This window comes from Ambystoma mexicanum, chromosome 9 (genome assembly GCF_040938575.1).
Source record: "Ambystoma mexicanum isolate Mex_15411 chromosome 9, UKY_AmexF1_1, whole genome shotgun sequence".
Taxonomy (NCBI): Eukaryota; Metazoa; Chordata; class Amphibia; order Caudata; family Ambystomatidae; genus Ambystoma; species Ambystoma mexicanum.
In genome coordinates, this window is record NC_090931.1 from 275,707,086 (window position 1) to 275,731,002 (window position 23,917).

Consider the following 23,917-nt stretch of genomic DNA (forward strand, 5'->3'; position numbering starts at 1 on the left):
CAAAGGCAATATATGGCAATTGAAATATAACAGAAATAACAGTTATGTCCAACATAAACCGTGTAATTGTTTCTCCTTGTACCTTAGTGAGATCCCCTTCCCCAGATTCAAAGCAGGATTTTCAATCAACAGTTAAAAGAAATAGGAAAGTTCTGTCTTGCAACAAAGTTCTTATGATAAAGTTCTTCTTGCTCCAAAGGTCTCTCACTTGGTCTTTGACCAACAATTCAAAATAGATGACAAATCTTTCTCTCTACTTTTAGAAGAGAGATCAACACAACTTTTTTTTAGAAAACCAGAATACTTCCACCGTTTATCTGTACCAACAATAATGATTTGTCAGATGATTCCACAACGGTTCACAACATACTTTAGTGGTTTTGCCACTTGTTCTTCACAGCTTTTAACCACACCACAGTACTTCAATGACTTCTACCTTGTCCATTCACCTGCCAGGTCTATCACTACAAAGTACCTGCCCTGGTATACTCGTCTGCCAGGACTAAACGCTCCTAAAACTACTACAAGTACTTATGTGATAATGGCTGCTTCAAATAACTTAGCCAATTCTTTTGACTTTCAACATCAGTATTGACTACTACTTCTGGGAAGACATGAGACATTGGTGCTGTTTGTTTCACACTTTTGATTGCCACATGCAATGTAGGTTCCACTCCTCTCCTCCTCAATACTTTACATCAGGAGGGCTGCTCTCCTGCCACTCTTGTTTTCCCACTCCTATATCAACCAAGTATGTATAATGGCTTTCTATTTCTCTTACTTCTCTTTGGTTTAGACCATGCTTATTTGCGTCTTTTACAATGCTAACCTCTTTTTTTCTTTGGCAATATGGGTTATACTCTGCTTGTTTCTGAATTGTACTATCTTTACTTTGGCAATGGTGGTTCTTGTCAACTGGCTCTAGTATTTCCCTCTTGGCTTTGTCAATATTGGGTCTGGTTCACTTTTTTTAATATTGCCCTCTTTTGGTTTTGGCAATGGAATCTATCAGTATAAGTATAATTATACCATTCTTGTCTCTTCCCAGAGTTCTTAGTCTGCTACTTTAACTTTGGTACATCAGTTTGGTATTTAAAGTTATCACTAATGGCCAGCGGGCAATTACAAAGCATTGGGGTAAACGGTATCAGTGATCTCACTGGTTGCTGCATACGTGCCTGCTCGCTCTGCTGCCAGAGTGACTTCTGCTTCCTTATACACGGCAGATCACTCCTTTTCACATCCCACGACCTGCGCCCGTCAGAAGAGGAGCATGCCCGCACCAGGGACACTCTGGTGCTCGCCTGTCACTATAGCTCAACTTACAATGGGGAAAGCTTTTCAAATTAACGCTTACCACCGAGCGACCTCTGCTTTCACGGCCCAAAGGAAGAAAGCTTTCCAAAACGTTTCCCACTGCACAGCCTCTGCATACAAGGTCTTCATAGTTAGAGACCCTATCAGAACCGGCATCCGCTCTGAAATTAGCGGTGGGTCCGGCGTCTCTGCTTTCCTTCAACTGCTGCTGCCACTGCTGCCACTGCAACCTGGAGTTACAACAATCACTCCACCTCCTGCTTTTCCTAATGCCCTGCACCTGAGCAGGACCTTTATACTTCCCAGTCCCTCTCAGGTGTGGGTCATTAACACTACTAAGCTGCACCTTGCAGTCTAGTGCCTCTGCATCCCTCTTCCTCATCCAGGTACTTTGGGCATTGTGGGACTTGAAGTCCCCAATGTTCAATTTACCTCTTTTACTCTACCTATTTCACTTCTATCCTTAATTACATCTTCCGAAGGAGTTTTAGAAGGCCTCAATGAGAGTTGGATATCCGAACTTAAGATGTTCATGTTCTGAGATGCACTTTTAAGATTTTCCTGTTGACTACAAGTTTTTACTATAAACGTGGGCAACTTTATGAAGGGGATTCTTATTCCTGATAAATGATTGATTATAACAGTTTTCACCCCATCAAGATAAATAGCTTTGGGAAAAGAAACCTCACTACGATTGCAAGCCATTATATTTTCTGTCAACACCGACATCTCTTCCTCTGAGGAAGACAAATGCTACGTCTCTCCCAATGGAGTACTCCTGTTCTCTTGGGGCCCTTCTCCTCCTAGTTGATCCTCCCAGCTAATACCACCCCTAAGGACAGGATCAGGTAGCGGCTGCCTTCCCCTGGCCACCTGGGAGGAAACTTTAGATAGAATATTTGTGAGGACTAATCTTTGAGTTCTTGCCAAGGCCCTGGAAGCAGCTTTTCGGTGAATGGAAGTGGGTTATGCTGGGAAAAGGTCTGCAGGTGGCTGCAATGCACATCCTAAACCTTGTGTGACGTTGTGACTGTTCCCAAGCTGGCTGTCCATGTTTGGACACCCTCCCAGAGTTTGAATGCTGTCAGTCAACTGATAGTTGAGCCTTGGTCCTAAAAGCCCAGGATTTTGTAGATTGGTAGAGGATCTGGGGCTATACCTTTTTAGTCGACCACTGGAGCCAAGATGCCAAAGCACGGGAGGCTGCAGAAGGACGCTGGAAGACCACTGCTAGAACAACCATTGTCCAAGCTATCTACTGCAAGGCTGAGCTCAGCACTTTCATCTGCAGGAAGAGTCTCCTCTGTCCCTGCGCCCTTGAACTGATGGGCGTAACCAGTCCATATTCTTGCTTTGCCAAGGTCCTCCTCCTGGGGCTCCGAAGAGTCACAGGCCTGTAGCTGATATCCACCATCGGAGAGGAGACTTTTCCTGGATCTCGAGCAGCCTGGTGCTGTGAAACCTGCAGTGCATCCTCCTCAAAGGCCCTAGATATTGCTTCTTTGTGTCAAGAGTAGGCAATTTGCTGGAGCCAGAATCCTGAGGTCCTATGTCGCCATGCCTTTTAGTTAGACGGTGTGTGAGATCACCAACTGCTCTTCTAGGCTGTGGCCACCTGTGGGTCCTATAATGTCTTGGGATTGAAATCTGAGTTCCTTCTTCACCTTCATCCTCAGTCCTGCCTTGTGCCTTCCTTTTGAATTGTTGAATTGCTGATAGAGACCGTAAACCTGAGACCCTGCTGTCATACTTGTTAGCAGGAGGACACTGTACACCTGTGATGCCTGGACCGCTAACACAGAAACCTATGATCAGAACAGTTTCACCAGTGGCCCTGACTGACCTTTTATTGCTGTTTCTGATCTTGATTCAAGGAGTTGATTTGCACACTTGGTCTGAAGCTGTTTTAGACCAACATTGGGCATTCATTCCTTACCTGCAGCTAGCCTAGCTTTACCTTTGGTATCAGTGCATGGGGATATGAACCCTGTGTGGAGTCCCTCTAGAAAACATAGATGTGTAGCTGGAAGAGTAGGTTTCCTTTACAGGAAACCTACTCTTAAATTCTTAAGAAAGGCCACTGTCTAAAGCGCAAACTACTGTGTTGAGACCATTGCTTCCTACAAAGGAACATTGCATTTTTGTTTACCGCCCTGGAAATATTGTATTTTAAGATAGCCTTGAGCATATTAAGTTTAGTTATTGAGGACTAGTGCTTCCCCCTCCCCCCCATCGTAATATTTGTAACAGTATTTTAACTACAGTTGTATTCATTCTACAGTGTGGTGCTTTTCTATCTTAGAAACTTTTTTAAAAGTTGTAATTGTTCGTTTGGTTTGTTTATTCCTTTCAAATAATTTATAAAAAGACGCATTTATATAAATACACATAACCATTCATAGCAGTACACAACGGTAAATGATGTAAACATCACAACAGGGACTAACTATAAAGAGTAGAAGGAAGACAAAAATGAATACAAGTAAAAAAGAATACCATCTTTAAAACGCATGAAGAAGTAAGTTTCAATACATTTAAAAATGTTAAAACAGGCAATATTAAAGCGGTCACAGTACGTAGGTCTCCATAAGTTCTCACAATTCTTGTGTGAATGATTAAAGACAAACCTCCCAAAATGAACAATGCATAAGTCTATAAGAGCAGGACATAAGCATAATAAGTGTGCCAGTGTCTCTGGCTCAACCAAATTGCAATACCAGCAAGTCAATGTACGATGGGTCTTGGTGTCACAGACGTGCAAAATGACTTTAGTGTGCAGAAGATTCATACGTGCTCTTAAAACTGATTAATTAGATTGGGATTGGGGAACTTGATGAGATACCAGGGAGGCTCACACCACTTCTTGTGCACCTTCATCAAATCATCATACACTTTACGTCTGGATAAGTCTTGTATCATATTGATACAATCAAAATCCAATAATTTCCTGTTGTTGCTTTGTGGATGTTGTACCAGTATTTCACTTGTGCCCCCTGTGAGACATGCAAGGTATCATGAGAGAAACACAGACACAATGATTCAAGTTTATGAAAACCTTTTTTTTTGTAAAGAAAGGGGTTTGGAGACTGCTTAACTTACCCTACATATATACTGGGAGTATTCTCGACCATCAACAAAAATGGAAGTCCAAAGTCAGTCAAGTTAGTCAAAACAAAAGTGTCTGTGTTAAACCTCTGCTTGCCCTCACAATCTCTAATACAATAATGTGCATGGGATTGGACTAAATAAAAAGGGTGCTTCAAAGTTAAAGTCAGGATAGTATTGAAACTGGTCCACAGCTCCCTTCCCCGAGTCTTGAGCCACTTGGGATTCGGCATGTGTTCCTTGGCTTTCAAAGGCACTGCATACATTTATTTTTACTAAGTACAAAACGTTCTGGTCGCACAAGTTCGAAATTCCTTTAGGTAACAATTCCTCTGTGTCACCTGCTCTCAGGTAGTCTGCTATTTATCATTAGATAACACGACTTTCACAGTTCACAACAGGTTAGTGTATTGTATATCGGAGCCTTTCGACAAAGCACCGTATTCCTGAGCCCCAGGCGGGACCACTTTGACACCTTGGCTCTCCTCCCACCGTTACTCAGTAGTTCAATGTATCAGAGACTTTTGACAATGCACAGTACTTCCGGCCCTGTGTGGGACCACTCTGATACTTAGGACGCTTTCTGTTTTCTCTTTGCATCATTTCCCCGGCACCTTTTTGCAGTCAAATCATGGCTTACTTTCATTAGCGTGCCCGTGGCACCCTTTTACAATTCAACTTCAGCTTTTCTGAATATCGTGCGCATGGCACCATTTTACAATTCATAACCAGGTTTTCATGGGGTCTCTGCATGCCTTTTCCTTCAAGCATAGCCCCACTTCACTTGCTTCCATATTTGCTCTCTGTGAACTTCACTCCTGTACATAATGTTTCTGTTCACTAGAGCTCCTTCCACCACGTGTTAACCTGCACGCGAATGTTCTTTACTTTATTTCTCTCATCTTTCAACTTTCACGATGGACAATGAAAGCTTTCCTCTTCAGCATGTTTCTTCTTAGTCCTAGGCTCGTACTTGTAATTATCTTCTTGCAACATTTCATCCCTCACTCTTTGCCGCTATCAGCAACTGGGTTTCTCTCTGGCTTTGAACTCACTGGTTGTGATTTCTTTAACGTCACTGTTGCGGTCTCAACTGAGGACCAAGGGATCCTCGCCAGACCCTCGAACTCTCCTGGGCGGCTTCGCTGGCCCAGGATAAAGAACACCCTTCCACGGACTTCACTCTGGAGAACAGCTTTACAATTAACCCCCTTCTGGCATCCTGGAGACACTGCTTCCTCGCCACGCTTTTGTTAGCCCTTTTTCACCATAAGCTCTCGGAGCCTCAGCCCTTCGTTCTCTCCCAGCAGGTCTCAGGTTCTCTGGCCGTCCCAGTTTGCCTGTGTTCTCGTACTCCAACTCGTGGACCTCCTCGGGCTCCAGCTCGCTCCTTCTGTTTCTCTGGTTCACTCCTTTTATACACCTGTGCTGTGAGAACAGTCCTCGGGTGTGTTTGTTATGTCCTTGTTAATGGGACATAGATAAAAATGAAAAAGTGCCTCTGTTCGATTTCGCTGTTTTAGCTGAGCAGGGTTTTTTGTAAAAGGAAAAGGGGGAAAGTCTGCTGTCATGTAATAGGACGGAATGTCGGTTAGGGGGTTATTGGAAACAGGGGGTTTCCAGGTCTCGCCTTTGGGCAATCCCAAAGAACCCTACACCCATGTGATCCTCCCTCACTCGTCCTCAACCGCCAGGGTCTGGATCCAATAGCGATGGCTTTCCCCTGGCCACCTGTGTAGAAGATCCCCCGGGAGTAGGCAGGGAAAAACCCTCAGGTTTTCCACACCCCACACATTAAGATTGTATTACATTTTTCAGCCCATTTATTAACATCACTTACATAACCTCCTGGACTAGGAAGACTTAGAAACTTAACTGTGGTTGTACATATGTATATATTGCTTTACTCTTTAGTATTTTGACTTTTTGCATCTGTGTTGTAAAGTTTATTTTTATACACACCTGTTTGAATCATCCATTGATTAGCAATCTCTTCAGCGAGTTAACTGTACTTTACACCAAGCCCCTGTTCTTCTTAGTAGAAGCCTTATATTTCATCCTTGTTACCACATACATTTGGTGATAATTTTGTGGTAAACCTTAGCAGGTCCACAAAGGTTGGCTTCTAAGAACCCTATACCAGTAGTGATTCTGGAGAAAACCCAAAACCGCGTGCCTCTGACAGGTAACCATTTGTATTAAGGTCAGCACACCACAATTCTGTTGAAGCCTTCAGGGCAACTTCAGTAGAAGTCAATCTTAGAAAAAAGTAATCAAGATTTAAAAAATCCAGCAAAATGTTTAAGGGCCCCCAATAATTGGCAAATAAGAGACCTGAATATATTTTGGGTTTATCACATAACAGTCAATTTGATTGTATTCTTCCCAGAGGCAGGAACTTGGGAATAGAAAAGTCTTGCACACTTAGTTTGGCAAACTGTTTTCCAATATATCTGATCCTCTGGCCAGGTTTGTGTAACCTTTGCTCAGTAGTTTGGATGCCGTTGTTGTTTGTTTTTGAGAATTGTGAGTTACAGGAAGAAGAGTGGATAGGTAGAAAATACGGACCAGATATCATTGGTTGCAATGAAAAGCTGGCCCCGAAGGCAGCGCATGGGGTTGCCCAAGGGCTTTCTGCCTGGCCTTTGCCTCCTAAGTAAGGCACTGCAGTTAGAGCCAAGCCAGGGCCCCATGCAGAAACATTACATTACCAGACCAGGCTTGCATTGTCAGATTCCCAACTAGAAATAGTAATGTGGTTCGTGAAGCAAGCTGCAAAGAGGGACTCTCGCCTCACTCAATGAGCCTGCAATGAGAAGCAGGTCCAGAGGAATTTGCAGAGACCTTCAGTTTAGACACGATTGGAAGGTGCCATATCAATCATGTGGCAGCCACGATAGGGCCACCTGACTTCAAAATGGATGGGCCCTATTTGTAACAGGCAACTGAGCCCTGGGCTGAAGGTCTTTAAGTATCTTACCCTGAGGAGGGGGGAAATAGGTGCTCCAGCAGCCAACCAATGGCACTCTGGTCCACCCAGTTTGCTTCTTCGTGCTATACATTAGGAAGAGGAATGAGGCTATAGTCTAAAACGGAAGAGTGGTGTAGGAGTTTCGAGCCAGAGAATGAGTACAGAGTGCTGAGATGGCAAGCAAGTGGTAGGGTTGGACTACGTATAAAGTTGGCCCTGGCACCAATATGAGTGTCACACAACTGCAAATATCAGTTTGTTACATTTCGTAACAGACTGAGCACTACCTAAGGGGAGTTTTCAGAAAATCTTGTTGCAAACAGTGCCTTTTGAAGTATATTGGGTCAATACAGAGGTTAGAATTTCCAATTGGCCAGTGCAATAACTCCCAAAAGGTCTACTTTGACCACAAAACTGGCATTATTAACCGAAAAACAAACTGCCCCACACTAACATTTTGGGCTGGTTCTTTGGCCATTGCCCTATAGGCCATTTGGATACTATTGAGTGGAGTAAGTGAAGAGGAGAGTAGAGGGGAATTCTGAACAGCAGGGGCAACAGAGTCTTGAAGAGAAAGGGAGGAGGAGGCAGAAGAAGGAGAAAGGTTTCAGTAGGAAGGTAGAGATAAAGACCTGGTAGAAGAACAAGCGTTAGGGGAAGAGTGATCAAGGGGAGGTCAAAGGAGACAACGCTAAAAATGCAACAAGGAGCTGAGAGAAAGGAAGACCTCTGCTAGAGGGAAAATCTGATGGGATTGGAAGGAGGAGGGCTGTGGAGATGTCCGGTCTTGTTGCCCACTTCCTAATACGTACTTTTTTTAGCCCTAGAGTGCTGCAGAGGAGAGACTAAAAAGGGCAGGCAGTATATAAGGCAAAGAGGAGTGGACCGACCAAACCCACTGTGCCCGAAAGGGAGTGGTTGGTGCCAAACCACTGACAGGCACCCTAAGAACAGTACGGCGGATGTTTCTGGTAACGGTGCACATCTGCACACCCAGTAGGTCCGCCCCTCTTCACATTTTGGAAGGACACACGTCGTTCAGCCCAACAGGGGTCCAAAAGCCAAGAAAGAAATGTCTGGGATATTTTTAAAAGTCTTGAGACTGAGTGACTGTGACCTACATAGAGAGAAGGCTACGCAGGCAAACAGTTGAGCAGAATTGTGATCTCATGAACTTATCGTTTGACCAGATTGCCCATCACCCCATCTGCATTTCTATGTTGGTCAAAGAAGAGATGAGGTTCGTAAACAACATGTTTTGGGTCAATAGTTTATCCCTTTGCTGGGATACATTACTATATGCATTGTGTGATGCAGTGAATAATAAGAAAGAAAACAGGTTGTGGGGAAAGTCATAGGGAAAGGCATCAATTTTAAGCCTTTTTCCAGCAGATCACCCTGACCATGATTGTTCAGTTGACACATGCAGAACAAGTAATATTTTTCACTATACCAGAGTGGTTTATTTTTGTGGTATATTTTTGGAATGACTTTACTTCACTGCCAGCCTTGGTCCCTCCCTTGAGTAAAGCATGACTGTTCTGCCACAGCTACCATTACGGAGATGTGCCGTCATCATTTTGGTTGGAACTCTGTTTTACCTTTGGATTAGATGGTTTACATCCCTAACCAGAGGACTGTGGAAAAAACACTCTTACTGCCTGATGTGTCTAGAGTCCATTGTAGGTTTCAGATGGATTCCCGAACTTTGGGCTACCTCTAATTGCCCGGCCTTCACACCTTCTTGTGATTGTATCCTTTTCTTCTCTGGGTCTTCGTGAAGCGTGGAGTGGAATCCACTGCCTATCGGGATTTGCCAGAGCCTCTGTCCTCTACAGGCCATGGTCCCTGGGCCTGACTGCCTCTCTAAGGATTTTGGTCCTGAGCCTGCCTTCTCTGCTTTGTACTCCATAGGCTCCCTGATGGTGTTCATTCTTCCGCAACTACCAACCGCCTAGGGTCAACCAAACTCATTGAAACTTTGAGTGAAGTTGCTGAAAGTTTTCCTCTCTGTACCAACCTCTTCTTTTGGGTTAGTCTCCAACCATCTCTTGATGCTGAGCCACATTTTCCATTTCTCCCTCTCTCCAACCACTTCCTGTTTTTGTATCACTTTCTTATTCTCTCACCAAACCATTTTTCTTGGTTATACCACCTCCTTTTTCTTTCTCTCCAAATACCCCCTGATGTTACCATCTACTCTCTTCCTGACCTAACCACCTCCTGATATTACTACCCCATCTCTTTTGTTTCAACAACTTTATGATGAGGCCCTCTTCTCCAGCCTTCTTCCCAACCTAATCCGTAAGAGTTCTCTCTGCCACTTTGCTCCCCCTCAAACTTCCATACTGCAAAACTGAGGTGGTTGTTTTTATAACAGTGCTCTCTCTCCCCCTAACTTTTGCTCCTTGTTAGGGTCTGCACATGTATCCCCAGATTGTTGAAGGCCTCTGATTGGCTCCCACTTTACCAAAACTCATTCCAGCCACTATGGGGCAGACCACGTCTTCATTTGATCTGTCGACTATTTTGGAATTCACTTCTTCTCTAGCTACTGCTGCAGCTGTCAGGGAAGGCTGCGGCTCTCCTGATTCCCCAAAGTGTGAGCCTGATGGGATTAAAATGTTACAGTATCCCCTAAAAAGACCCTGAATATGAGGGTAAGGTTTGTTCTTCGTAAACATACAAGTTCTTGTTTCCTGCGAAGGAAGACTCAGCTGGTCGACAATTAAGTTGTGAGCTTCTATCATTTGTGGGTAAGTGAGCTGCTAGCAAACTGTGAACTGGCAACACTATCCCATGCTACAACCAAGGGTACTGGGTGGCCCGCTCCTGGCCTTTTAAGTGCCACAGATGATTTTGATGATAACATAACAGTGCAAGTCTTTGCAGTATCAAAAAAAAACAATCTGCAAACACTTACATAAGATCTGCAGGATTCTGGGAGAATCTCCCTCAGCCGTTGAATTGGGTTATTCTCAGATACAGGATATTTGTTAAAAGTGTGCATCCTTGAAGTATTCTGCTTAAAAAGCTGCATGCCAGTGCTGTATTTGTTTTTCTTCTCTTAGGATCTGGGTCTGGCTGGTGTGTGCTTAAGGTTCCCAGCGCTGGAGAGAGGGTGACAATCCTCTGCCTTCTGATGGGGATATAGGCAAGGTGACTGGGGGAGCCTCCCGTATCTCCCCTAGGTCCATCATCCTCTGGCCTTAGAGGCACCTAGCCCCCTCAATTAATCCCCTTGGTGGTTTTCAGACTCTGGCCTGTGAATTCATTGTAGTACTATGAGGTCAGTAAACACTATCCCAGCATATGTAAAAACACTGGAAACCCAACTCATTCCTAAACCCAGTGAAAGATGGTCACAGTTCAGTGAAATACTACACAATGTGTAAGGGTCCCTAAGAGTGAGTAATAATGGTTTAGTACTTAATATCTGCAGGAACGCAAACAGGTAAGTAACATATATGCAGTGCTGTATCTAGAAACAACTAAGTTCATCCTTGGAACCAGTGAAACAAAATCGACACATTCAACCAAAATTCCCCTAATGTAGAGGGTTCATTTTCTCTTGGGTATAATATAAAACCATGCTCCAATACATATTGGTTATGCTATGTTAATTTAGTTTTATGTATGAGCTCCATACATTTATAGGCTTGTTCTGGAAAATATGCCATATTTTAATCTTGCATTCGTAAAATAGTACTGATAAATTATGTTTTTATAAACAGTTTGTTCTCAGTGAAAATAGACAGTGGTCATATCTTGCTTTTCTACCATTTTGCCAAAACGTGTTTCAGGTCTAATGGACTCTTCTTCTTCAGGGGAAAATATTTTAAATAAAGTCTTTAAAAAAGGTGTTCTTGTGTGCAACCTTATTGTAAATCGTTTTTAATGTTCCTTCCTGTAAGGTTGCATTGTCATATCATCGGCACTGAGATTAAAGGTTTGAGATTCCCTGCCTAATTCGATTGGCCGCATGTTCAAATATTATCTTGTTAATTTGATATTTTCTAGCCAACAGAATTGTATTTTGCAATGTTTTTAGAGTCAAAAGTTGTTTACCTGTGAAATTCCTGACCAGATGTTGCTTGCCGCGTTTTCAGTAAACAACTGATGACTCTAGACACCTGTAATATTGAAAAATTAGTGGATAGTAATAGATTGTTCTTTACTAGTTGCTGATGTGTATTACATGCAATGTGTTTGTATGATTTATGTAACCAATGCACGTACTTAAGTTTCCATATACTGTACTTGACTATGACATGCTGTCTTGCAACTTTTTAGACTATCATAAATGTAGTATTCTGATAAATCCTTCTTTTGTTGGTCTCGTCCAGTATGGGGTCTTACATGGATTCACATGCTCACGAGAATTCCCTGTCGTAAGGCTGGGAATCCTCAGTAATATTAAAGCAGTTTCGCATTAAAGCTAAAAATGCTGGTTGCTTCTATAGCCTATTGCTGTCACTTTGGGTCATAATGCCCCGACCACTGACACAAGTCCTCCTAAGCTCCACCTTTGGTGGCCATCTTCAGATTTTTACCACCATGTTTTCGTGTTGGGAGTACTCGTGTTTCACTCCTCGAAATATCGATAACCTTTTTCCTATTTCTGTGAGAAATTGTCTACAATTCATACTTTCAGTCACAGTTCTGACTACCGGCAGAGGGGATCCGTTGCCAGAGGAGATCCAGTCCACCATTGGATCTCCAGACTCCGGGCAGCCACAGGCCCGGCTTGGGCCTTCCACACGATCCATGGCGGACACCACGAGGAAAAGCCTCTTCAAGTTGTGAGGGGTCAAAAATGCGAGGCGGACAACTTTTTGATGATTGTTCAAAACATGCCATTTTATTAAGTATACATTCTATTAAATGCCTCACTATCTCTATTCTACTGAGGATTTCCCTGCCTAACAAAACTAAAGGGAAACACTCAAAGGATGTCTGGTCTGTCCTCACAATTAAACACCAAATATACAAAGATAAAATATGGCAATAACAATAATATTCAGTGTCTAGATAACCTTTCAATAATCTGGGCGAGTTCCCTTCCCCGGGATTTAAAGTGAATTCAGCTCCAATGTTCAACAAAAGGAAACTAGGAACTCCATATAGGTAATATAATCTCAAATCAGTTCTTGGTGTTTCAAGGTAACGTTTTGTTAATCAGAGTTCCAACAGTAGAAAATCTTTTCTCCTTGGTGAAATAAGGACTTTCCACTTACTCAAAATAGCACCAATGTTATTCCCAACCACAATGCTTTGCCACCGCTTCCAGTTATCCAAGAAGACTTGCAACAGTTCAAAAGAAACAGAACTTCTATAAATGTTAGTGAATCACATTTCTTGGTTAAGTTATTATTGGGTATCTTTGTCGGGATGATTTCAAAGTGCTGCTGCTACTGCTTCAATAACTTCACTTCTACTAAAGTTGACCATGAGGATATTCTCCTTTGTATCGTAGTACTCCACTTCACATATGCCACTGAAGCGTTGCATCTACTGACAATCAGATATACCACCACAGCTTCAGTACTTTGTAATACCAAAACGGCTTCAGCCACCACAGCTTCCTTTACGACTCAAAACAGGTTTTGGTTCTGACAAGATTTACTTTAAGACACTTAAACGCCTTGAAATAGGCAAGGCACTCTTCCTCTGAATATATCTCTGCAAAAGGGGCAGCCTCTTTGCCTCTCTTGTCTACATGCCACAACAATAACCCAAGTTTTCCTTTATTACCCACTTCTGTCTGTCACTTAAGTCTTTGGCAATATAGGTTGTGTCAACTTCAAATAATATTTGAGTAGCAATTTTCCCTTCTCCAACTTTGCCGAAATCTCTCTGCCAACTGTTAGCCAAAATAATTAACCAGAAGCCTTGGTACCACTCTCTTGGCTTCATGTAATGCTTGCACACTTGTATCTTAGGAAAGGTTGAACTTTTATTGGGCTCACAGTATTGGTTACATTGTTTCCTGGCTTTAAGAAAGGCTGCTTTCAGTCTTAATAGAGGAATACTCTTGGTTTGGGCAACGCTTGCTCTCTCTCCCTCCAACTGTAGATGCAACGTTCGAATACTTCACTTCTTTTATGAGCTATTGTTGTTCGTGTGAATAAAGATGGAAAGTTCACTCTTCCCTTGAAAAGCGAAATTAGGCGCACACGACCACTTCATAAGTTTATTAAGTTTAAAGGGTTTAACTATGGCTTTCTGCAGCGTTTGCTCTTCACGCGAGTGAAAGAGAAATTACTGATCATATGCAAGTGATTCTTTTCCATTGTCCCATTGTTAAGAGATCAACAAACGACTTCAGCTCGCTTCTGCTTATACACCAGTTTATATTAAGCTGAATACTGTTGGTGCCAGTGACCGCGCAAGGAATCCGAACACCAGGTTGGACTCACTGGCTTCTGTGATCCTTGTTCCACATGCTGCTTCTGGTACAACTTCTACTGCTTCTGGCTGTACTTGGGTCACACAACCTTCCTCGCTGAAGGTGTCTCTGGTCCGGACACTTGATAAGGAGCCCCTCTCGATCCTGAGGCCCACGACTTTACAACAGCTCCTTGCCTCGGTCTCTGACATACTTCTGGCACGGCAATCTCTGCAATTAGACATTCATGGGGAAAGTCAGCCTTCATGCATGCCTTCCGCTGTGCAACCTCTGCAACTCAGAGTTTGCGGAACATGACACTCACAGAACAAGCAGGTGAAATCTGCTGCATCAATGTTCTGGTGTCCCTTTGGTTCTCCCACTTCTGCCTAGATTGCCAACACCTTGTCTTCTTTCTTCCTCCTCTGCTACTTTTGCACGCACTTCAGTCACAGTTCCAGTGCATTCCATTTGCCTGCACCTGAAGGGGCCGTATATGCCTGTGCAGTTCCTTCAGGTGTGTGCTTTTAGGCTTAATTGCCTGACTACTGCTACAACATGCCTTTTCCTCGTCCCAGTACTTATGGGATTATGGGACTTGTAGTCCCTAACAAAAAATTGGTTATTTTAAGTAACTTCTTGATTTTAAGGGTAGATTCATTTCACTTAAAATCATTCAAAGATGAACTACTAGAATTTGTTGTTACAGAGGAAAACAATTTGCTAAGGCAATATTTCTAGATCCCTTTACATTATATTATTATATATCTATATATATATATATTATATATATATTATATTATTATATATCCTGAAGTAACTTGAAGAGTTGTGCTGTTGCTAAGGCTTGCTCAGGTTTTATGGTACTTGTGCCCAGGGCCACAGACCTTATGTTATATATTAAAATTACAATAATCAATACCTGTTTTGGCAACCTTGAAACATTTTCCCTTTCAAAGGACAAATACTGTCTCATATCCCACAAGATCTCCTCACCACCCTGGGCCTCGCCTCGTCCCTGGTGATCCTCCCGCAGTACACCACCCCAAAGTTAGGATCAGGAAGCGTTTGCCTTTCCATGGCCTCCTGGGAGGAGACTTTAGGCAGGGGTTCAGTGAGGGGTCAGTAGGATTCATCACATAGACCTGCTCGAAATGCGGCCTGAAAAACATCTTAATGGAAGATCGACATCTAAAATGCATCTACTGCTTCCATCCAGACCACGACGCGGACACACGTTCCTTCTGCCAGGCCTTCTCTTTCAAGACGAGGAAAGATCGCCATCGAAGGTTGGTGGTGTGGATTGTGGAAGGTAGGACCTCTGACTCTGCCTCTGGGTAAGGGCATGCCCTTTCCAGGATCAGTAGACCCAGAGATTGTACTCCCTCTGGCAAGAGGTAGAGATCCTTTGAGGACAGTTCCCAGGGAGAAAATACCTATAAAGGCTAAGTCGTCCCATGCTCCGACTTCTTTGTCGACGAGCATCGCGGCTGCAAAGGCTTCAGCTAGAAAACAATGGTTGTCGACATCCTCTCCATAGACTTGGCGAGAGACCGTCTGCCATTCAGGCCCAGTCTACGAGCAAATCATGGACACCAGCTACGAAGTATAAATCTTTTTCATCAACAACCTTCTCGATGGACCTGTTGGCGGCTACTCCACCGACTTCATCCACGACAGCAGCTACCCCGTCGACGGCCTTGTCCTCTAAGCAGACTCGACTGGTTTTGATTCCGTCGATGGCCTTGTCCATGTCCTCGGTCACTATGTCCACAGTAACAACTGCCGCTTCAAGTGGCCCTGCCTCCAAGGCCTCCTTCGGCAGCACCATTAACAGCGCAGCTACAAGCAATGGCCTCCTTTCCCAGGGGTGCTGGTTTGGCGATGGAGATGCCTCTGGCTCTCGTGTTCCTCCCAAGACCAACCAAGGCCACACCACTCTTCACACCGGCTCCATTGGTTTCTCCCAGGGTGTCACCCAGTCTCAGTGATCCAGTCCTCTGGTCCCTCGGATGACCTTCCATGGGGATTCTACACTGATCAAGAAGGTGGACAAGGAGAACTTAATCCCATTAGGCCAATGCCTCTGCAACTGGCACAGCCACCTTGTGCTATTAGCCCTTTGCGTCGGGACCCTCTGCAGGCTCCTGCAGCCCCTAGAGATATCAATGGACATTTTAACCACTCTTCACATATTAGTTTTTGAGCTCCAACAGCGTCTCCCTGTGGCAGGTCCCATTCCTGCACCGACAAAGAGTCCACCATTTCCTTCCAGGGCCTGTCTGACACCTTCTTGCCCATCCCCGGCTGCCTCTCAACAGCTTCATGTTGCAACCCCTGCTCTGGTGGCAGAGGCAGCCCAGAGGAACACTGATATTCTAACAAACCATGGTACCCAGGGGACTGATGAATTCAACGACTGTTTCTGCAGATGGTGAGCCTCCTGACGTCGACTTGCCCTCCAGAGACTTTCCACAGGATGAAATTGGTTTGTTTCATGCAATGACCTCTCGTGCTGCAAAGGTTGTTCAATCTCATTCCTGAAGAAAAGAAGGAAGGCTTCCTTTTTCAACAGTAGGAGTCCTCGAGGAAGACTACAGTATCGGTTTCCCTGCTTGATGACGTCTGGGAAGATGGCCTTTTTGTCATGAAGACCCCTTGCACAGCTGCTGCGAAAAAGGAGCTCTTGGAGACAAAGTACAGGATTCCGGACACAGTACCAAAGTGCTTAAGATCCATCACCAGATTCTGTGGTCTCTGCTGCGGCTAGGAAGAGGTCCTCCAACCTCTCTTCCTCTTGTATAGTCCCTCCCGATCAAGAGGGTAATAAACTAGATGCGGCTGGAAAGCGCATTATAACAACTGCAGCGTCTACTGTCACACTGCCAACCCGCTAGCCATTCTCTCGAGATATCATAGAGAGCTTTGGTATAAATTGGGTCCCATACTTGACTTCCTCCTGGCCGACAATAAGGCAGACGCCCTAGCTTTGTTCCAGGAAGGGAAAGTAGCCTCCGACCATGCGATCACCATCACCCTGGACATCGCAGAGGTGTGCTTTCGACAAATGGGTAATGGAGTGGCCCTCTGCCACCAAGGTTCGCTCAAGGCCACCAACTTCCACCCTGATGTGCAGACGAAAGTTGTAGAAATGCCATTCAATGGTGAAAACCTTTTCAGAAAGGCAGTCAACGGCATCCTCCAGTCCATATAGATGGACATGGAGACAGCATGTTCGTTGGGCACGCTTCAACAGCAGAGGCAGTACTTTGGATCATCTAAAGGTCTCAAAATCCTCAAGAGGCTTCACCTCACCCTATTGTCAACCCTTCCGTTCCAACACCCATGAGATATATAGGGGACATTCCCAAGCTTGCAGAGGGGGAACCCAGCCTTGTGGCCCAGCAGTCAGACCCCAGGCGCCAAAACAAGCCCGACCAGCCAAGGGCCCGCACCCTCACTTCAACATCCCAGTCGTGGGACGATTATCTCAATTTGTCAACCAGTGGCACAACTTCTTCACAGAGAAATGGCTGCTCAATATCATTCAACAGGATCACACCCTGGAATTCCAGGACAAATGTCCTCACATTCCTCCCACCAGCAGACAAGAATAGCACGTTTTATTTATATAATTTAATTGTTTTTTTTATAATGTGCCTAATACCATACTGAGTATGCTTTCTAAGCGCAGATCTGGGATTCAAACCTCTGTTGCTCTGTGTGGTCTTGCTTCCAAGACCAGCGCATTGCTCCTGTGCTATCCTCCGTTCACATTGCACAGCTACTAAAGGAGGTTCAAGCCATGTTAAAGAAAGTGGCAATAGAACCAGTCCCTCTGTGCCTCTGGAGCTCAAGAGTGTACTCCACATACTTTATAGTGCGTAAAAAGACAGGAGGGTGCAGACCCATTCTGGAGTTAAGACGCCTGAACATATTCCTTAAATCCTAAAAATTCAGGATGGTCAGAATGTAGCAAATGCTCGGCCAGATGGAGGAAGGGGATTTCCTGTCGACCTTCGACTTGGATGATGCTTGCTTCCACATCCCCATTTGACGCAAGCACCGAACGTTCCTGCGTGTTGTCATTCATGGAAGACATTCCCAATTGAAGGCTCTACCATTCGGCATAAAATCGACTCCAAGGGTTTTCACCAAGTGCTTGGCTCCGTTGGAAGCACACCTTAATCTCAAGGGAACCTACGTCTATCCCTACCTGGACGATTGACTGATCCAATCCCACCCTCGCTTGATGGCAGCACACCGCAGAGACCATCCAGGATCTGGCTTCTCTGGGATTCTCGATAAACTATCTGAAATCCTGTGTAGTGCCATCTCAGAACGCACTATTCCTAGGATCCCGCATCAACACACCATCGTGTCTAGCAACTTCTCCAGGAGACAGGATAAAGGCCTTCCTTGGAAAAGTCTGACGACTGTCGACGGCTCCCATTGCAACAGTCCGATCCATCAAGCTCCTGCTGGGGATGATGTACTCGTGCATCCATCTAGTACCTTTTTTAAGACTACAGATGGGACCCCTTCAGGGGTTTCTGGATGCCTGATGGAAACAAATCACAGGCACATGGAATGACATCATCAAGCACTACATTTGTGGTCCATTTGCCCTCATCTCTTGCAGGGCGCTCCTTTTCAGACCCCTGCTCATCAGACAACAGGCAGTACCGACGCCTCTCTGGAAGGTTTGGGCACCCACACAGGTCAACTGTACGCAAGGAGCCTCTGGCTTCTGGAAGAGAAGAAGTTGCATATCAGCGTCCTATAACTGCAGGCAGTCTTCTGGGTCCTGAAGTTCTTCAAGCCTGTGCTCCAGGGGAAGGTAGTCTGTGTCTTAACAGAAAAGATGACCCCTATGTTTTATAAGTGGGAACTCCAGCGGACCCATGTATCTCTTCTCTTCAGCAAGTGGTGTCACTCTCAGATCGACCTTTTTGCCACAACCACAACAGCCAACTCCAAATGCCAGAGGTTTTCCAGCAGGTATCCCAAGCCAATAGCCTAGGAGACGCCTGCTCATTCCCTTGGGAGGGCCTGCTCCTGTACGCATTCCCACCATTTCCCCTGCTGCTACGTGTGATCAATACACTGACAATTCTGCTGCAGGATGATGCTCATTGCACCAGCGTGGCCCAAGTAGATCTGGTATACAGACCTTCTTCATCTGTCAGTGGCTCCAGCCGTCGAACTGCCTCCTCTTCCAGATCTCCTCTCCAGAGGAGGAGGGTCAATCCTGCACCACAAACCCAGCTCTTTGTACCTAGCAGCCTGGGTCCTGCAGCCCTAGACTTCTGATACTACTTGCAACCTCTCTAATGCAGGCATATTCTGGCTACAGCCAGGGCTCCATCAATGCTTTCCTGCTATAAACAGAAGTGGTAACGCTTTACAGTGTGGTGCCATTCACAAAGGAGATGTCTGCTGCGAGTAACAGCTCTGCAGCTTCTGCTTTACCTGCTCTTGCTTGCCAAGTCTGAACTAGCCAATGCGTCAATCAAGATGCATCTGCCCGTCATGTCCTGCTGTGCTCTGGCTCCTGGCAAGCGCTCCCTGCGGTCTCCTAGAACTGTGAAGGAGTTGCTCAAGAGCCTCTTCAGGACGTTCCCTCCAGCGAAGGCTCCAGCTCGGGAGCTTAATGCGTTTTTATCAAAGTTAATAAGTCCACCTTTTGAACCAATACATCGAACATCTTTAAAGTTTGTCTTGGAAGACAGCATTCCTAGTGGCTATCACCTAGGCCCAGTGGGTTGGGGAAATTCAGACTCTCTCGTGTAAGCCTCTGTATTTGTCATTCCAACCTTCCAAGCTGGTTCTGCAGACATATCCGTCCTTCATGCCTAAGGTCCCATCAGAATTTCACTTGAATGAACCTTTAATCTTGCTGGTGTTCCTCTCGAACCCATCTTCACCAGCAAAAAAGGCTTTGCATTCACTGGATGTTTTGCATGCCTTCAAGTACTATGTTGCTTGCGTGCACCAAGCAGTTTCAAAAGACTTCTCAGATTTCTTTGCTTTTGGCGCAATGGGAGGCTCAATATAAATCTTCCCTCTCCAGGTGGCTCTCTGGCTGTATCATGCATTGCCATTGTCTGGCCAACAGTCCACTGCCAGGCCGCAGAGAGCCCACTCTACCAGAGCCATTGCAGCAACTACAATGTTTCTGATGTTCCCCTGCTGGATATCTGCAGGGCTGCTATGTCGAGGTCTACCCACACCTTCAGAAGATTGTATTGTGTCGACAGGGATTGGAGGGCAGGAGTCCTGGGTTGGCCAAGTGGTGCTGCACAACCTATTTGCATGAGGGGAGTCTGTTCCAGGGGTAAGTGTATTGCTTCTGTTGAGCTTTGCCACCTTCTGTGGTTGTGTATATGTACTGCTGTATAATCGTATTCATGAGCATGTGAATCCATGTATAACCCCATGCTGGAGAACAGGAGTTCAGTAACTTGTTCCTTCTCCAGCCTAGGATCTTCAATGGATTCTTATGCAAACCCTCCCTCCTTGCCCTCACTGGCTCTTCTTGGTTCTTACTGCAACTTTACACGTGCTACCAAATCTGAAGATGACCATCCGTGGTGGAACTTAGGCGGACGGGTGTAATTGGTTTGGGCAGTATGAGTGTCCTTGGTTGGGGCAGTATGACTCAGTGACATCAATAGGCTATTGAAGCGGCAAGCAGTTTGTAGCTTTAAAGTGAAACTGCTTTAATATTACCATGGATTCCCAGCCTGACGGGGAATATTCATGAGCATGTGAATCCATGTATGACCCATGCTGGAGAACAGGAATTACAGGTAAGTAACTTGTTCCTTCTTTTGCTCCATTTGTTACATGGACAAATCTATACAGAATTTGTGTTTCCAAATATAGGGACTGGAAAGCTGCCTGAAGGGTCCAGACAATTACAACAGCCAAGTGTTGATAGAAGCTACAGTGATTGCATTAACTAAGCTGCAACCCCTGCTCAATAAGGTATGCTTTTTACATTTTCAAGTATTGCTATATCAGAAATATTGTTCTGAAAACTGAGTTTTAAGTATACTTGTAGTTTCTTGGAACTATTTTGTATTGCAAATGTTTTTCATTGAAATGCAATGTTTGCACCCCTCCATTTAATAGTTACTTTATCCCAAATGTTTTTTTATGTGTCATGGCTAATTGTGTTTTAATGACTCGGTGGACTCACTGGGAGGGCTGCCCCTTCAGCCTTTTGAATCAAAAAATGGCTACAAAATGCTTTCTTGGAACATTGCTGGGGTGAACAGATTGTTGGAGGATCTAAACTGGTGCTCTTATATCCGAGGTTTCCAAATTATAATATTGCAGGAAACATGGGCAGTACATCCTGTATTTCTTCAAGGTTATCAGACTTTCCATATAACAGTGGTAGCCTTCTGGTATGGGCGGACATCACATTAGGCTGGAGGATCGAAGTCAAGAGCACTTGTTCTTCTGATTTGCAATTAATGTTAATTTGGTTGACTAATGATGACTTGATGTATGTTTTTAACATTTAACCAACCTACACTGGAATTGTCAACTTTGGTTTGCCTTCATGATCTAGTGAATGATATATATTCTTCTCACACCCAGTCTAGTCTTACCCTTCTGGCCGGTGACGTCATTTTACAATTTTAGCCGCTGAAGGAATTAGTGGATCTGTGGGATGACCAGGAATATCCCTACTCTAAGCACCCCAGCACCCCCATGTACACACCAATTGGCCATGGATGTGGCTTGTAACATATTCAATTTGAATTGGAGAACCTGTAACAGAAGATGGGTCAAGGATTAGCAGCAAGGAACACCTTTCACGACCACAATGGTACTACACTAATGGATTAACTGCTGATCTCGGGGGATTGGGTAAGGCAGGGCGACTTTAGAATTGGTGATCGGTTGGAGAGTGACCATTATCCCGTGGAGTTTGAAATTCTGGGTAAATCGACGGAGATGGTTAATAAAAGATCGTCTCCCCATGCCTATTCCCTTGAGCTCCAGGGACACGCGCATAAATCGATCAACTGGCTGAAGGTGCTAGATCAAGTGCCTTAACCTGATATTTATGCTGCAATTTTAGACAACATATCCGCTATCTGTGACTAGCGGACAGATGGAAGATCCATCCAGGAAGAATATGCAAAGTTAAATGTGAACCTTATCCTGCTTATTTCTGCTAGTCCCCAAGAATCGGCTAATAAATAAGCCAAATTGGTTTGACAATGACTGCCACATAGCAAAGCGGAAAATCCAGCATCTTATAAATCGATTGGAGCCAACAGATGTGTTTTACGTAGACTACGATCTACTTACAAAAAAGCTAATTGAGGAAAAAAGGGACATTTTTCACTTGAAAATGATCCCTATTAGATAAAGCACTAAAATCCAGAGATGTGTGCCTCTTTTGTTAATTGGTATCCGGGAGGGAATTAAACGGGGACAAGGTCTTATATTGCACAATAGGGGAAGACACCTGGTGGCGTAATTTCTCTAGCTTATATGGAGTTGAGCCCTCTCTGGGCCCAAATCTGGCTACTATGAGCCTAACCCCCTTTACCAATCCTACCTTCTCTTAGTGAAATAGCAGTTGCCCTCAAGTCGCTGAAAGATCATAAAGCCACAGGACCAGATTTGATCCCAGCAGATATCTTTAAAGACGAACCAACTATTTGGGGTCCAGTGCTCTGCAAAATCTTTAACGCACTCCTGATTAGCGGTGAGATACCTGCCTCGTGGAAAAAAGGCTATAATAGTTCCTATTTATAAAAAATGGGTCAAAGAACAATCGGCAATTATCACACAATTTCGCTTCTGGACGCTGGCAGTAAGCTTTTTGCCAAATTGGTACTCTCGCATTTACAGGACTGGGTGGTCAGCGAGAATGTGATTAGCCACCTCCGGGGATGGGTTTTGACACTGGACCACTGCTTTTTGTTACATTTGCTGATTCAGCAATACACAGCACTAAATAAAATACCCCTTTATGCAGCCTTCTTAGATTTAAAGACTCCTTTTGACACAGTCTCCAGGTATGCTCTTTAGCAAATCCTGCTATCCCGTCATGACCCCATCAACCTGGTTGCTATTATCTCTAGCTTGTAAGGTCAGAGTTCACTATGGGCTGCATGGTGAGACGACAAAGGAGTTTGATGTTGTTATGGGTCTCAGGCAGGGTTGTGTCCTGGCACCTCTCCTTTTTAACATCTGCATCCAAGAAATGATTGATGTGTTAATGAATGGGTGTCAGGACCCCCCAAGATTGGCTTCCTATAAATACCCTGCTCTCTTATATGCAGATGATGCAGTGTTACTTGCCACTTCTCCAACTGGTTTTAGGACGACTCTGACTATATTTTAGACTAAGTGCAAATCCCTTGGTTTAATTTTAAACTGAGAAATCAAAAGTGATGGTGTTCAAACTGCCCTTTTCTGAAAAGAGAGCTATATCTTTAACTGCTAGCGACACTAATATTGAACAAGTCACTTACTATGATTACTTGGGTGTGTGCTTCGAAGGCAATGGTGGGTGGGGTGCGCAACTCTCTAGATCAGTGCTTACCTTGGAAAAGTACAGGAGTGGTATCCTTTTGTTCTTTTGTAAGCACGGAAGCGGTGCTAGATCACCAGCTCTTGATTTGTTGAAGAAGCAAGCGCTGCCAGCTGCTTTGTTCGGAACAGAATTGTGGGGCTATACCAGCTCCAGTAAGTTGAGGGGGTGACTGTGTTCTGTGAGGGGCAGTCCTCTTTTGCTGTTTGTGTTACAAAATAGCATTCATGCCGCGGAGTCAGGAAAGCAGAGTCTTTGGGAGCTTCCACAACGTGACTATGTTCTGTGAGAGGCAGTATTCTTTTGCTGATCATGTTACAAAATAGCATTCACGCCGCAAAGCGGGCCATGGAGTCAGGGAAGCAGAGTCTTTGGGTCTTCAGGCTCTGCGGGCTCCGCAGCTCGCCTGCTAAGATCCCCACCATTCAACTGTTCCAACCCTTGGTTTCCAATTTGCTCTCCCCCCTCCGCCCCTCCATCTTCCATCTCTCCCCGTCATCGCCCGAAGTCTGAATTGGACCCGTGGCTGGCAGCGTTGCCTCAGGGAGCAGGAGCGAGACATTGGGAAGGG

The 23,917-nt window shown here is 44.7% G+C and overlaps 1 protein-coding gene across 7 annotated transcripts in view; it reads left to right on the forward strand.

Moving 5' to 3' along the window:
- The window catches only part of NF1 (neurofibromin 1), a 3,279,657-nt gene that overhangs the window by 2,469,969 nt on the left and 785,771 nt on the right, over positions 1-23,917 (forward strand). For all 7 annotated transcript variants that reach the window (XM_069614617.1, XM_069614618.1, XM_069614621.1 and 4 more), the window contains one exon: positions 20,670-20,771. In XM_069614617.1, the coding sequence (XP_069470718.1) occupies positions 20,670-20,771 (102 nt within the window). The remainder of the gene's footprint in view (positions 1-20,669; positions 20,772-23,917) is intronic.